The following is a 15,959-nucleotide window of genomic DNA, read 5'->3' on the forward strand; positions in this document are numbered from 1 at the left end:
TGAGTGGGGCCAGGGATCAAACCTGCATCCTTATGAATGCTAGTCGGGTTCATAACCCGCCGAGCTACAATGGGAACTCCTAAATGCCTCATTCTTATGTGGGCTTTCTGCTCCATAAAGCAGGGGCTGACTCCCCCACTTCATCAGCCACAGCTCCTGCCCTAAGACAGTGGCGTCTCATCTTCCTCGTCTTTGCCGTCACAAACCCATCCCACCCTCAGATTTTTGAAAAATGAATTCAGAGCAGTTTATCTATATTTGTCTTCTAAACAGGAGATCTGCGTCTTGTGCCTTCTGCTTCAGTGGCAAGGAAGTCCCTGCCCATTTCAGGCCCCCGTCTACCTGGTTTGTACCTTGAGGTCAGAAAGGTTTCCACTGCTTTTAGATCAGTGGAGCCCAACCTGGAGCAGGTCCTGGAAGCTTAGGGCATCAGTGCCCCCATCACATGGAGCATCAGGGGCTGCAGCGCCCACATGGGTGTTCAAAGAGGAGAACAGGAGGCGTCACCACGCCCACTGGCTTCTCCTGGTTCCGCCCCTCCCATCTGTGGGGAGCAGCCTGAGGAACTGGCTGCACTTTGGACCCAGAGCCCTGACTGTAAACACAGAACAGGAGTTCCCCTCGTGGCTCAGTGGTTAACGAACCCGACTAGGAACCATGACATTGCAGGTTTCAATCCCTGGCCTCGCTCAGTGGGTTAAAGATCCGGTGATGCCGTGAGCTGTGGTATAGGTCACAGACGCGGCTTGGATCCCACGTTGCTGTGGCTCTGGTGTAGGCCGGCAGCTGTTGCTCCGATTGGACCCCTAGCCCGGGAACCTCCATATGCTACAAGTGTAGCCCTAAAAAAAAAAAAAAAAAAAAAAAAATTGCAGAAGGTGTTTCTCATAGTTTCATGCCAGCCTTGGAGAGACGGAGAGGTCACAGTAATGGCAGCAGAATTAAAGAGCCATGATTTGTTGTCTTTTATCATCTGCTTTGTTCTTTTTTCTTACACTTTAAATAACTACGCACCGTTGGGGGTGGGGTGCTTGCATTTTTTAGAAACTTGGGAGTGAAGCCACCCCCCAGGATCCTTCCAGCCTGGCCTTGGGCAGCTCGGAACAGTTGGATGGAGGTGGGGCAGGTGAGTCAGGCCATTGCTACCACCCGCTTAGGAAGAAATACTTACCTTCTGGTTGTAGGTGGTGCGTGTGATTGACAGAAGGAAAAGAAAGATGGAGAGCAAGAATGGGTCTCTGTGTTATATGGTCTCACCTTTCACCTAAAAGACCACATCCCTTCACCTGCCCCACATTGCCCACCAGTATAGCCTGGCACCTGGACAGAGCACCTTCTCCAGTTTCCCAAAGGGAAGAAATTTCATTGAGAAGGACTAAACTGTGGATATTTGGGAAGGTGTGGAAGAGGGGTGGACCTGATGATTGGCTTTGATTAACTAATTATGGAAGTATAACTGACCTACAACACCGTGTCAGTTCAGGGGCACACCACAGTGGTTCCATATTTTTTTTTCTTTTTCTTTTTCTTTTTTTTTTTCCATTTTAGGGCCACATCTGCGGCATATGAAGTTCCCAGGCTAGGGGTTGAATTGGAGCTACAGTTGCTGGTCTATGCTACAGCCATAGCAACGCAGGATCCGAGCCGAATTTGCGACTGACACCAGAGCTCATGGCAATGCTGGATCCTTTAACCCACTGAGCGAACGCACAACCTCATGGTTACTAGTCGGATTCTTTTCCGCTGTGCCACAGTGGGAACTCCTGATTGCATATTCCTATACATTATAAAATGATCACCATAAGTCTCATTATCATCTGTCACCGTGCAAAGATATCACAGTATTATTAACTATATTCCTCACGCTGTACACGTCATCCCTCTGACTCATTTGCTTTGTCACCGGAAGTTTGCACCTCCTCATCTCCCTCCCTCATCTCTCTCCTCTCTTCCCTACTGGTAACTACTTGCTTGTTTTCAGGATCTCTGAGTCTGTTTCTCTTTTTGCTGATGTTTTAAAAACTAAGCTGTGCGCGGGAGGAGGCCCTTTGCTTTCAGCTCAAATATCCATGAATAGCCAATATCCTTTGTCCCTCTGACTTTTTAGGTGTAGTAAGGGAATCAGATACCTTAGATGGAAACCAGAGAATAACTCGTTAACTTGTGCATCTCATTTTGCCGTATGACCTTCTTGTGTTTAGCTTTAGCGCCTTCATTAGTCAGAGTTGGAATATAACTCATATTCGACCGGCTCGTTTTTGCCTGGTCTGGGTCATTAAGGCAGCAAAAGGGATGGAGGTGGGCCTGAGATGATGCTGGTGGAGCTGAATCACTAGGCATGAGGTTATGGGTATCCGCACAGCTTTCCTCACCCAGCCAGACCCCTAACTGACTGTCGTCCAGAACTGAGGCACCTGCAGTTGGTTATATGTGTACCTTGTGCCAAATCTAAGGAAGATGTCACTGCTTCAAATGCATTGGGACCTGCTCATCCCCCTGTATGTTCATATGGACATTTACCCTATTAAATGTGAGGCTTGTCATCTGCGGAATAAGTCAGGGGTGATCAGAAGAGCACCCTCAAGTTCATTGCTTTTCTATCAAGAATTTTAGTCTTCCACTAGCATGTTTTCATTCTACAGACTTGCTAGAAGAGCATGTTCCTGTCCTAACATACCTTTGATGACAGATACTGAGAAGAAACTAGTGGTTACCAGTCGGGAGAGGGGTGGGAGGAGGGGCAAGCTGGGGGAAAGGTACAGGCTTCGGTACAAAATAAATAAGACACAAGGATGTAATGTACAGCACAGCGAGTATGGCCAGTGTTTTATAATAATGTTGATTGGAATGTAATCTATAAAAATATTGAATCACTCTTGCACACATGAGACTAATATACTATTATAAGTCAACTACAATTAAATAAATAATACATGTCTGATGAGAAGTGACAATTATAGCAGACTTTGTACCAGGCACCCAGCTTCAAGGGATTGGTTTCTTTCACCTCTGATTTTTTACGATCCAGTGTGCTTTCTGTTCCCCTTTTCATTTTAGTGCCCAAAGTGCACCCAGAGAACCGCTTCGCTTTGGGAACACCAGAAAAGAATGCCAAAGTGGAGCTCAGAGCGGAGGGGGGCTCCAGGTCTCGGAGCTTTTCCAGCAGGCCCACCAGCCCGAAGCCGCTCCTGCAGTCCCCCAAACCCAGCCCAGGGGCGAGACCCACCATCCCGCAGAAACCACGCACTGCCTCGCGGCCAGGTAAGGCGCTGCCAGTCCGGAAGTGGCACCATGACCAGGCAGCTTCCCAGGGCAGCAGGATCTGGCTTCCATGGATGGTATCAGGGCAGCTGGTGAATGCGGGCATGGCAGGCGGTGAGAGTGTCTGTAGGAAGGGGCCATGACAAACCTGCCAGAGGCTGCCGAAGTGACAAAGGCTGAAGGGTTCCTTCATTCAACACCAAGGCACCTGCTCAGGTACTGGCCTTGTGCTTGGGGCTACAGGGTGGAGGCAGGATGGGTAAAGCAGCCAGTGTTGTGCTCACCCCTTGGCAGTGCTCTGTGGTGGAACTTTCTGAAAGCCATCTCCAGATGCCCAGACCCTTCAGAGAGCTGCAGTTTCAGGACAAGGACCACAAACAGGGAAAGCTTAAATTGCTCTGGTTTTACCCCCCATCCTGTGAAACTGTCAGGGTTAGAACAGAGCTTGGCAAACTATGGGCCTGTTTTTATAAATGTGTCACCGGCACACAGCCCCACCGCATATACGCATCTCCCATTGCTTTTGTGCTAAAAGGACAGAGTTAAATCATTGCAGCAAAGGCCATGTGGTCTGAAGAGCCTAACATAGTTACACTTTGGCCCTTAACAGAAAATGTTTGCTGACTCTGGGATCAGAAAATCTAATGATTGGTGGCTCAACAGGTTAAGGATCCTATCCCTGCCATATGGCAAGAGTTTGATACCTGGCCCAGGGACTTCCACATGCCGTAGGTGTGGTTTTAAAAAAAAAAAAAAAAAAAAAAGCTTCAAAACAGAAAAAGTGGGGAGAATGGAGGCCAAAAAAATACTTTTCAAAATTAAAAAAGTAAAGATGACCACTTAGGAGCAGGCTGGCATTCCCATCGGCCAGCTGTGTCTGAGGTAAGGAAACATCTCGAATAGAATAAATCCAGGTTGTAGAGGATTTGGGCTCCCCTGTTGCCAACACGGAATATAAAATAGCCAGATTCCCAATATTCTGTTGCAAGAAGCTTTTGTTTCAGTTTATTTGCTGAATGCATTCACTGAGTTCGTAGTATTTAGTGTATTGAGACTTATGTTAACCCACAGACGTTTTGCTAGAGCTTGAGAATTCAGCAGGCATTTTCCAATACACCCTTGCATTCCCTCTCCACGCTTCTAAGAGGCTGTCAACACAGGCAGTGCCGTTTTCACCGCATCCTGCCCCATCCCTGCTTCTATCGTCAAGCAGGTGGAGACTTGAATTGAAGTAGGAAGTGACGAGAACCTGGCCGAAGGTTGTCTTCTGTGCCCTCGGGCTCCCACAAGCACCCCCCAAATTGAGAACTGCCTTGCTGGTAATGGAGCAGAAAAAGGAGTGCAGTTCAGCTGATCCTTTCAATTAGAGTGAAATAGGGCAGTCTTTAGACTTAAGAGACTCGAGTTCTAGTCCCAGATATTTTGTCATCTTTTTAGCTTGGCAGGTCATTTAATTTCTCCATTTGTACAGTGATTACCACATAGTCTTTTCTGGTTCCAAAAGTCCATGATTCTAAGCTGTTCTTCCTGATCTTAGTATCTGTACGCAGGTACATGCACCTTCACTCCTGTAGGCACGGATATATGTTGTATACACCACGTGGGGACCACTTTCCAGGGTTTGACAGCAGGTAAAGGCAGTGGCTTGTAATGACAATTTCTGTCACCAATTGAAGAAACACAAACAGCCTTTGTGTTTGAGGCAGAAGCAACCTTCAGTTCACTTACATCTAATTTTCAAATACCAGCTCATTGAAATTCTGTCTAAAGAGATTCCCACCTGCAGATTTTAACTTTTTGTTGAGTTTGAATTATTTTTCACTCTCTTGTTTGTTACTTCACTGAGCTCTATGAGACCAGTTTGGGGCCAGAAAATTCTATGATGCTTTTTTAAAAAATGATTGGTTGTTTGTATGTAAAGATTAAACAGCTTATGCTTTAGGAATCCAGTTCATGGCACAGTTTGACATGTGGCTTTGTGTTTCCATAGAGGACCTCCCACACTCTCCATCCAGCCCGGGTTCGCCTAAAGTCGCTCTTCTTCCGCCTGTGCTGAAAAAAGTTCCTTCGGACAAGGAGAGAGATGGCCAGAGTAGCCCGCAGCCCAGTCCCAGGACATTTTCCCGGGAAGGTAATACCTTTTTTTTTTTCCTGTGTCAGCTCTCCCCAAGGAGAGTCATCTTAAGAGCAAGGAATTAATCCTGGACTCAGTTTCTCACTTTATATCTTAAGGTTTATAAGTCAGCATCCCTCGGATTCAGTTTTGGAACCAGAGCAGTTTTTCATTCAGAAACTTGATTCACTGTTATTGGTGACACTGGGTCTGCGTGAAGGACCGTATCTAAAAAATAAAACAACTGAGACACTTAGCCCAAAGGTCTTTATAATAGTAATTTCTAGATGCTCCAGAAGGGATTCCCAGTGTATTACCCATTGCTTTGTGACTAATTTGGTGTAATGTGTAGGCTTCTAGGTTCTCTTATTTCTGAGAACCTAGAAGCCTGCCCTTGCTATGGGCAACACTGTGGCTCATTAGCTTTGCTCAGTCATGAGGTTAGATGGTCCTCATTCTCAGAAGTCTGTCACCTACATGGATGCTCTCAGGGCATCATCATACTGATTTGTTCCTTCTAATTTGCTGAGCCGGGAGCATAGTGAGATGGTCCTGGGACTTGAATGCCATCTCCCTAACACATCAAAGGTCATTATCAGTGGAGGTGAGGCATGTTTGGGGTGACTTCTGCACCTCACCAGGTCTTCTTTCCCTCACTTCTCCCATTCTGTTCAATGAACCCTTTGGGGTTCTGTCCTTCATAAAATGTAAGTGCCGTCTCTAAGCCCCATCTATAAAGAAATTCTAGAGCCATCATCACCCATGTTCAGAGAGCTCTCAGTGTGGTTTGGGATTGCTTGGTTTTATTTTAGATTTGTTTGATGCTTTACAATTCTTTGACCCTCTCTGATTCTGACAGCTTCCTACCTTGGCCTACTTTCTTTTATGAATGGTGGTCTTGGGTCGAAGTTAATAGGAAGTGTTTTTGAGAACTGTCTTTGTTAATTGAGAATTCAATCAAAAATAACACAGCCTACTTCCTCATATCCATTCTGCAGACTTATTTGGTGGGTACAGGCTTCACTCACCTATTGGCTGTAAATAAAAGAAGGTGGGGTTCTGACCAAAGCTGATAAACTACTTCTGACAAACAAAGAAACTAAAGGCATGAAAGAAAGCTGACACTTATGGTCCCTTCACATGGGGTAACCAATAAATACAGGGTTTAGTATTACAGCCTCAGCCTTTGGAAATCTTGTAGGAAGAAGAAACTTGGGTGGTGCCAGGTCAAAGTGACGAGCCAGCAATCATTCCTGGGAGCCCTGTTTGTACCCCATAGCTCCTCCCCCCACAATTCAACCCTCATTTCCCCTTCTTTATGCAACTGCTGACTTGGTGTCTTTACTTATAAGGAAGCTTTGAAAATGCCTGAAAGAATTTTGTTGGAGAGGAGTTCCCATGGTGGCTCAGTGGTAATGAACCTGACTAGTATCCACGAGGATGCAGGTTCCATCCCTGGCCCCACTCTGTAGGTTAAGGATCCAGCATTGCCATCGGACACGCTTGGATCCTGTATTATTGGCTGGCAGCTGCAGCCTCCAATTTGACCCCTGTCCCGAACACTTCCATGTGCCACAGGTGCAAGCCCAAAAAGGAGGGAAAAAAAAAATTTGTGGTGTGGAGGGGTATTAGTAGCAACTAGGAATGCTCCCTATTTGTCAAAAGCCAGAGGAAATATGGAAAGATGGAAAAAGAAAAGGCTGAACAAGAAGTAATTGCTTAATATTTTTGAAAAATGGTATTTTCTAAGACACCTGCCTATATGATTAAAACAAGGCCTAGAGTGACCCACCAGCCTCATGCGTAAGAGAATGTAGCATGGCGCCTCTTGCGTTAATTAGTGGATAAAATGCTGGGTGCCACTGGCACGTCCTTTGCTGCTTTGCAAAAGTCGGGTGCTCTTTCCCCAGAAGTTAGGAATGAATGAGGTGCTTCTCAACCATTTCAGAGCTTCAGGAGTAGATGTTTGATTCCCTTCCTCCCTTCTAAATATTATGGGTGTTCGTGCCCGCCCTCTTTCCAGCTAGAAATTATAGAGCAATGGAAGCCATTGCTTTTCCCTCTGGGACCCAAGATAAGTTAATCACAGAGATCATTCTGATGGTGTCACTTGCTGTTGAAAATGGCCTGAAAATATGCACACGAGGTCTGAGAACAGTAAAGATGAGGTGGTAATATTTTGACTTCAGTTTATCCATTACGCTGGCTCAGGAGTGAGAGCCGCTTCTGAGCCTGGCCTTTTCAACATGTTCCTGATGTGCCCACTCCTATTTTCTTGTACATTATTCATGCTGGTTACTTCATTTCCTTGTTCTCTGCCTCCCTTTGGACTAGCGTGCCCAACTAATTTCTGAAACAGGTAAATGGCTGTGATGCTTCTGGATTATTCCATGGTGAATGTGATTTTCGTTACTCCATCTTGGAATCAAAATGGTAACGTGGGGGCCTTTTTGTTAGTATCTTTTGGGGGCAGACTCAGAGCTCACCTCATTGTGCACGACATTTCCATAATGTTGGCTGTTGAATTCTGTAGATCATGATGTATCTGTTCAGGACCAACAGTGTAGGTGCCTTGACTCTTAAGTGGGGTGGGTAAGCTGCTATCTACTTTTTAATATGAATCTTTTTAATATTAATGTCAATACCTTGATGTATTTGCTACTCTAAAGGGTAAAATGAATCCCTTTTCCTCAGTAGTGCAAAGAGGAGATTATTACAAAAGGCATTCAGATCTTGACAGTGGCAAGCCTTCCAGTAGAGGGAAAAGACCTTCAAAACTGTACTCCACCATTGCAGAAGAGGAGGTGAATGCAATTGAGCACAGGAAGTCACAGCCAACAAATGGTTAGAGCCTTCGATTATCATACCTCACTGTCCCAAAGCTTATGAACTGGCACTAACAAAAACAAACTTTAATTGAGTCGCTTCTATCCTGGGACTGGGTCAGGGATTTATTCATACAACTGAATTTTTTTTTTCCCTAAATTGCAACAGGATGGTCCTTCCAGGGGAGGCAAAAACTATTGACCTCAAAATCTAAAATTAGAAATTTCTTAGGAGGATCGAGTTACTTTGGAGAATGGTGACTGGTCCTTTCAAATTTGGGGGATGATGGAGGTTTATTTTTGTCTGGGGTCATGTCTCTTACTCTTTTCCTTTCTCTCTTTACTCTTCCCTTAGAGTTAAACTAAGAGGGGATTGGAACTTCTTAGAGTAACACAGTTTATGCCTTAAGAGGATATGGGCCTAATACACCTCACCTTACACTCTTTTAGGAAAGGATCAATAAAATGCCACTGACTAAAGCAGACCTTGTGTCATGCACATAACCTCACAGTGGACATTTTATGACCCTTTAGTAAGAAAGGAAAGTAGCAATTAACTTTTCAACCTCCAGGAATAATTTATACTGTTTTATGGCAGTTACTCAATGACTTCTGTCTTCCATTTGACCCTATACTAAATTCTGTAAAATTCTGTTAGGTAAGGAAGGTCCCAGGAGACAGATTTCAAATCACCTTTTGTCTCCAATGGAAAATTTTAGAAGGAGCACTGCTGACTCAGAAAGGAAATGGCTTTTCTGTGACTAAGTGCTTATCATCTCCCGGGGTAGTAACTTTTTATAAATATCACTTAAAGTCTTTTAAAGGAAATTTTAGCATCATAAAGGAATATAAAATATTCTGAAATGTGGACTTTCCTTAAGGGACTTCTTCCCTTGGAATAAGGCCGTTTTTCTTCCTGTACACCTTTGTCAGAGGTTAACATAGGAGTGGATTGGCTCCAGGGAGAAAGCGCCCAGGGCTGCCTCCTAGAAAAGCACTTCAGGAGGCAGGCCCATGGAAATGACCTTAAAGAGAGGTCATTTCCCTTTATTGCAAAAGGCTAAACCATTCTCAAAAGTCAACACTTTATAATTATTGATGGTAAACTTCTTCTGACCCACCTGACAGCTTAGCAGCCCAGTGAGTTAAGCTTTCTCAAGTAGGAACTGTTGTCTTTGAGGACTTCCCTTGACAGATTTAAAAACAAAAACAACCAAAAAAGCACTTACCAGCTCCCCTCCAGCAACAGCATTTGGAGTTCGCCTTCTTGGCCGAGAGTGTTGAATGAGCCACGTACTGACTTGCCTGGTGGTCTGGTACACCCGAGCTAGGTGACAGGATGGAGAAGGATGTGTGACCCATGGCATAAAGTGAGGTCTGGAGTCTATCAGATAAGATAGAACATTCTGTCTGGGCCAAGTAGCACCTGCCCAAGAAGAAACCAACTGACTTGGTTTCTCACTTTTCAAGTATGTCCTGTGTGGTAGATGTGTTGGTAGACACAGGGTTACAGTAACTTCTCTTTGCAGGAGGTTTTCAAGAAAAATCCATTACATAAATGAACATCTAAGACACCTATTTCCTGAAGAGAGGCAGAATTATTTTTATATTAAATCAGGAGCTCTTATGCCTTTTTTTTTTTTTTTTTTTTTTTTTTAAGGGCTGCACCTGTGGCATGTGGAGGTTCCCAGGCTAGGGGTCTAATTGGAGCTACAGCTGCTGGTCTATACCACAGCCACAGCAATGCCCCTGAGAGAGGCCAGGAATCAAACACGCAGCCTCATGGTTACTAGTCCGGTTCATTAACCACTGAGCCACAACGGGAACTCCAGAAGCTCTATCTCCTTATATGGCCTCTTTTGATAAGGACACTCAAGGCTACCTCGCTGTTTCTAGGTGTTGGAAATTTACATAACTATTGTATCAGCTGACTTCTGTGGGTTGAGGATTAACAAAGCCCCTTGGATGCAATATAGCATTCCTTCTTTAAGAGGCACTTTATACAACACACAGACCAAGAGACCACCTCCTTCTGCCACATCCATCATCCAGTAAAGTTTTGAGTTAAGAGTAAAAATTAAGACGAAGACAGAGATAAGCCAGATCCTAGAAAAGCTTAACATTCTGTGTCTCTCATTTTTTCATGACCTCTGTGGCTTAAAATTCTCGTTGCGATGGGCTGCATCAAATTCTGATGGAATGAAATAGGACCATCTTGATTTGCTTTTCTGCCTCAATTGCTTGAAATACCGACAGGAACCCAAAACATAATTTTTGCAGGAGCTTCAATTAAAGTACTTGTATGTATAATATTTTAATCTTGTTTTGTTAGTGCCGATTCCCAGCACTTGTCTTCACCCTTGAGAACTGCATAGCAGTCTGCTTTCTGAATAGTTCCCGGTTAACAAATAGCATTTAGCAGAGCAATTCTATTAAACCATGGTGTGTACTTTTCAGTGTTTTATGAACAGCTTTGTTTATGCCAAAACAGCTTATTCGCTTAAATCATGTATCCGTGAAACAGAGGCTATTGTTCTCAAAGCATGCTGCCTTATTTTTTTATCATGACTATTATGTTTTAATTGTGTGGCTATTTTAATATTGCGTTGACAGGTTAAAAGCCTTACTTTCTTTTCTTGGGAGTATTTGTAACTGCATCTTTTGAATTTTCTGTCATTTTCTCTCTCTGTTTAATTATAAACTGATGTTTCATTAGAGTACATCCTATTTTCTTGAGAAAAATAATCGGTTTGGGCTTTGTATATTGTAATGTATCCTATTTGCACAGGCCACCTTATTCTCCCATTCCTTTTATATATATTACTTGCTTCTTCTATAATTCAACCTACAGCCGACAAATATTTGGCTGTGGTTCATAGTCTGTAAGCCAGTGCTCTGTTGCCCGTTTTCCACCAGATTTGGGTTTTGCTTACCCCTATATGAATTCTTCAAAAGAAATTTAACAGTTGGTTGGCATTTTTGGCTCTTGCCAGAAAGTATTGAAAAGTCAGGGCCTACTAAATATTATTTCAAGGTTATCATATTTCTCCTGGGAAATATGGATGGGAGTGAAGCTTAAAATGGAGAAAAAACTCAAATTTTCATATGAATCTCTAATTCTAATTCTGAATTTATAGGCACATTTCAGAAGCTTTAAAATTAGCATATATACGTATTTGCATACATATCTGCAAAATCAGATCATCTTCAAAAACGACAGATTTCACATTTGAGCCTCTCTGCTAGTTATCACCACTATAGACAGGATATGAATATACATGGAGTTTTGTGTTGAATAAATTGCCCATTTACTTACTCAGGTATCTTTTATAATTTGAATGGTACCTGGAGTGGTTATAAATATGTGTACACACACATGTGTCGAGATGCTCTGGCACTTTAATGTATGAATTCTTGCGTTAAAAAATATAGTAAAACAATCATATTTTTTTTGAACACAGTATAAAGTCAAGCATTAAATCAGGCCCCCAAGAGAAGGCTCATCTGAATTAGTAACAAGTCTTGAGTTTTAAGTTTCAACCAAACATAATTTTATTTAGACCATCCATTAATAGGAGCCTGACCAAATCTATTTCACTATAATGGTAATTACCATCCTAATTATATACAATCAAACAATGCTGCCTTAAAGGCTGGAAAACTGACCAAAAAACATTTTCCGTTCAGAGTTGTGTGCACTTGTGATTAATAGCGTGCCTGGGGCTTCCAAACGCAAAGAAGTTAATTGTGCCCCTAGTTCCATGATCGTGCCCTGCCTCAGTTTTCCTATCCAAGAATGGTGCCTCCCTATGCTACTAAGGAAATGTAAGCCTGGTACTACTCTCATTACAATGGGTAGAGTTACATCAATACAAGTCAATATTTTCAGGATTTTTTTTTTTTTTTTTTTTGGCTTTTTAGGGCTGCATCTGCGGCATATGGAGGTTCCCAGGCTAAGGGTCTAACTGGAGCTACAGCTGCTGGTCTACACCACAGCCATAGCAACGCCAGACTCGAACTGCGTCTGCAACCTGCATCATAGCTCACGGCAGTACCAGATCCTTAACCCACTGCCCAGGGATTGAACCTGCAACCTCATGATTCCTAGTCAGATTCGTCTCTGCTACGCTAAGACGGGAAGTCCCAGAATGATTTTTTAAATAATGTCACCACCATGGTGAATGCTTTGACAGTCCTCCAGAAAGAGCCTATCATTATCCGTCTCAGTGACTGTGTCAAACAAATTACAACTTTTAGCTTTTGTGACTTGGACAGATACCAGCCTCTTGTTAAAGTTTGCTGGCTGCGCCCTGTAGCCTAGAGGACTCAGAAGTCAGTGTCACTTAGATTAAGATTGAAGGACAGCCTAATTTTTGCAGGAAGAGTCCTATATTTGATTTCTCTGAATTTCATTTAGCCCTGGTCCAGGGTTATCTCTTTTTATCTGACAAATATTTGATGGCACGATCTTCTCCATTTTTTAGGAGTACTCTGATGTCATATCATATAATATCAATTGGACCTGGGATTTCAGGGAAGCTGAGATGTTAGGAAGGATGAAAAGCTTTTTAATTTAAGAATGAAAGCTATACATTTGCTTTTGAAGACAAATGAGCCAATGTATCATTGTATTTCTTCCTTTGCACTTGTAGTGTTGGAAAGTTGAGTCACTTGATAGAGGAATAACTTATTTTGGTTGGTTTTAAAATGGGACGAATAACATTTTCTAGCAGATTTCACTTGTGATGCTCTATTCTGAAGTCATTATTGCAAAGTATTTCAAGATGAAAACATTATAAATACTCTCGACTCCTGTTTGGAATACTGCAGAATTTTGAGAACTTAAATACCTTGAATAATACTATCAGATTGATTTTGGGATAAGGGGAAAGTTATTTATGAAAATTTATCTTTTTCCCAAAACCTGGCTTGTTAACTTTCAAAGGACCCAACAAATATAATTTTTGTATACCCAATTCAAGCTAAAAAATAAAAATCATTACTTTTCCCCTACCTCTGAGAATTTGCTCAACACTGTTGGGTAAGCAAAGTCAAAATTAAAAAAACATTAACTTTTATGCTGAGATGTGAACGTTTTTCCTTTTCAGAATTTTGAGTAATTTCAATTTAATGTAATAAACTAAAATTTAAACTTTTATTGTCTAGAGACCAGAATCTGGCCTTAAACAGCAGAACTGGCAGGAGTACTTTATTATATTTGCATTTTGACAATTAGGTTTCATGAGCTTTCATTTCCTGAAACGTGCTTTAGCCAGTTCAATGGTTCAGTAGTCAGTTCCTGACAAGATGAGGTTTTTAGTATAAATGCCGACATGAAAATGATTAGAAGCACCAAATGAATCCCCTTGCTTTCTAGGACTGTGTTCCTGGTTGGATCATTAAACTTCTGAGTGGTGAGGGAGCTGTTCTCTTTCAACCTGCGCAAAGTATATGGGTTTAGTTTTTTTTAGCTCAAGTGTGTCTCCACCATAGACTGAGTAATGGTTAGTAATCCTTAATAGCGATGCTAGAGCGTGGCCTTTGAACCTTTCCCTGGGTAGAGTAACAGTGAAGCTATGGTCTAGTTGGAAAGAACATGGGCTTTGGAGAAAGATTGGCCTTCCATCCCAATTTCAAGATTGCCAAGACCTACCTGTTAGTGGTGAAGAGGAACAGAAGTAGAGAGGATATTGCCTGGTGGGACCCATCAATCACAGAGGCTCAGTCTGGCGATTGTTTTCTCATCATCACTTTGTAGAGACTCAGAGGATCCTCCATATTTATATGGAATCAGAACAGGCCCCCAAACAACAATTCTTTGACCTGGTGGCTGCTTCCTAAAAGATTGAATATACCATAGGCAGGATTAATTCATGTCCACAAGACTTTTTATTCATTTCCTAGAGAGAGGTTTTCTGAGACATAGGCCTGACAAAGATTGCTGGGTCCTTTCCTTCTATCTTGTCCCCAAAGCAGGGGTGGCCAACCCTGAATGGTCTGCAGAAGGCATCAGATGGAAGATCCGTCCAGCGGTGCCTCCTCCAGGCTGTTTTGTGTTCTCTGTGCTGCAGAAGGGGGCAGCTGTGACTGAGGAGGTCCCCTGGGACAGAGTGGCTTCCAGGGGCTCCTCCCTCCTGGCATCTCCCTTCATCACCCCCACCCCCCCATCCATCCTTGCCCTCTGGGGTCCTCGCCCTCAGGTCCTCAACCACGTCTATGAGAGGTACAGCCTCTCCTAGACTGGGGTTTTGATGTTTTCTGTCTTGTTTCTGTTTTGTTGGTTTGTTTTTAATTCCTGTCTAGAGTCTTGAAATGTACTAGGAAAATATTTTCTGAGAAAGTGCATCCCGAACCCTGCCACCCTTCAGGGCCCGTGCATCTCACCTCCGCAGGCCACTGGCGGCACCTTGCTCATCAACCATAACGACCTCCTTCCCTGTCTGTTTCAGTGGCGAGGAGAAGCTGGGGCCAGCAGGCCCAGGAGTGTCAAGAACAAAAGCAATGGTCCTCCGGAAAAGATGGCCAGCAAGGCAGCAAATCCAGTGACTCTGGAGAAGAAGCAGAAAAAGAGTTTATTTTTGTGTAAAGGGCACCCACACCGAAGTCTTACTGTGCGGGGTGCTTTGTGTTAGCCATCAGCAAGGAACCAAGGGCCACCCCTCTTCCTGCTTCCTAAGCCGCCTTCTCTTGGTGCTCATTTCTTTTCCCTTCTTCCCTTTTTAAATTTTTTTTCTGAACACCGAAACAGATCCATTTCTTGGTAATCAAAGCACATGTCTGATCTTTTCCCAACCCTTGGCATTTGACTTTTACACATTCCTTCATATGCCTTCAACGAATGCCAGCTATTATCCCGTGAGCCCTACTTGAATTTCTCCAAGGCAGCTACAGTTTGCCCTGTAAGATGAGTTTTGGAGGTAAACGAAGTAACTGGACACACACTCACAAGTAACACCATCCAGCTGACCGTGGGGTACTGCTGCATGTACCTGTGTCAGATCTGCACTTGACCGATAGAGCAATTTATTCTTGATGTATGCAATTGCACACTGTAATTAACAGAGCACACTAATAATTTGTATAAATTATATATATTAGATCTCGGGTATGGTTTTTACATTCTCCCATGGGGAACTTCCTTCCTTCCTGATGTGGAATTGTACATTTAAACTTGGTCGGTGACCTTTGGGATACCATCAACCAGTGAGTGAAGGACCAAGGGAAAGGCCCATGGCTGTTGCGACCATGTGCCCAGATTAATGTATATAGTCGATTGGAATGAGGTTTTATGAATACTTGTGTTTTTTTGAAGGCCTTTAATTTGTCTGCATATTAGCTTTTAATGTGGGATTAAGAAAATACTTTGACACCTATAAAGAAAAAATCGAAATACTACTTTTTAAAGACATTTCACAAATATTCACTTACATTACAGGCTGAAGGTATTTTATTCATATGTATATTTATACCAATAAAATGATTTTACAAGTGGAATTTTAATTTTCTCCAGTGTCTTTTTTTTTTTTTTAAGAATTAGGTTTGGCTGGGGGTGATGAACTTTTTTTTTTTTTTTCCCCAAAAATCCAGAGTCATCATAGTTCTCAGACGATCAAAAACCTGTTGCAATTCTAGAGCCCGCTCCCTCCTTTAGGGAAAGAGATGAAATTCATCTGGAAGTTATGAGTGTCCTGGGGAACCCACTCAGGCAGATGATTGGGCCTGATGATGGCATGGGGGCCAGAGTCTCAGAACCATCCCAA

The 15,959-nt window shown here is 43.0% G+C and overlaps 1 protein-coding gene and 1 long non-coding RNA gene across 23 annotated transcripts in view; one reads left to right on the top strand and one right to left on the bottom strand.

The window, feature by feature from the left end:
- Positions 1–15,693, top strand: part of CARMIL1 (capping protein regulator and myosin 1 linker 1) — a 317,278-nt gene extending 301,585 nt beyond the window's left edge. For 7 of the 22 annotated variants that reach the window (XR_014809756.1, XM_084967588.1, XM_084967589.1 and 4 more), the window contains 5 exons: positions 1,045–1,126; positions 3,058–3,261; positions 5,252–5,392; positions 8,069–8,218; positions 14,649–15,693. Coding sequence is in view for 13 of the 22 variants with exons in the window: in XM_084967588.1 (XP_084823714.1) it covers positions 1,045–1,126; positions 3,058–3,261; positions 5,252–5,392; positions 8,069–8,218; positions 14,649–14,785 (714 nt within the window). In the remaining 9 variants the exon portion in view is untranslated. Of the gene's footprint in view, positions 1–721; positions 1,127–3,057; positions 3,262–5,251; positions 5,393–7,708; positions 7,734–8,068; positions 8,219–14,648 lie in introns of all 22 variants that reach the window. The other 15 variants (XR_014809755.1, XM_084967591.1, XM_084967585.1 and 12 more) reach the window with 5 other exon arrangements.
- LOC110261657 (uncharacterized) lies at positions 2,798–14,747 on the bottom strand. The gene is made up of 4 exons (XR_002346102.2): positions 14,584–14,747; positions 13,853–14,036; positions 9,429–9,526; positions 2,798–5,602 (listed from the first exon to the last, which is right to left on the bottom strand). It is a non-coding gene; the product is annotated as an uncharacterized LOC110261657 (long non-coding RNA).
- Positions 15,694–15,959: the final 266 nt, after the last annotated feature.

The sequence above is a fragment of the Sus scrofa genome, chromosome 7 (assembly GCF_054392235.1).
Source record: "Sus scrofa isolate SSC_HxYL_T2T_F1_AM1 chromosome 7, Sscrofa_HxYL_maternal_Yorkshire_Landrace_v2.0, whole genome shotgun sequence".
NCBI lineage: Eukaryota > Metazoa > Chordata > Mammalia > Artiodactyla > Suidae > Sus > Sus scrofa.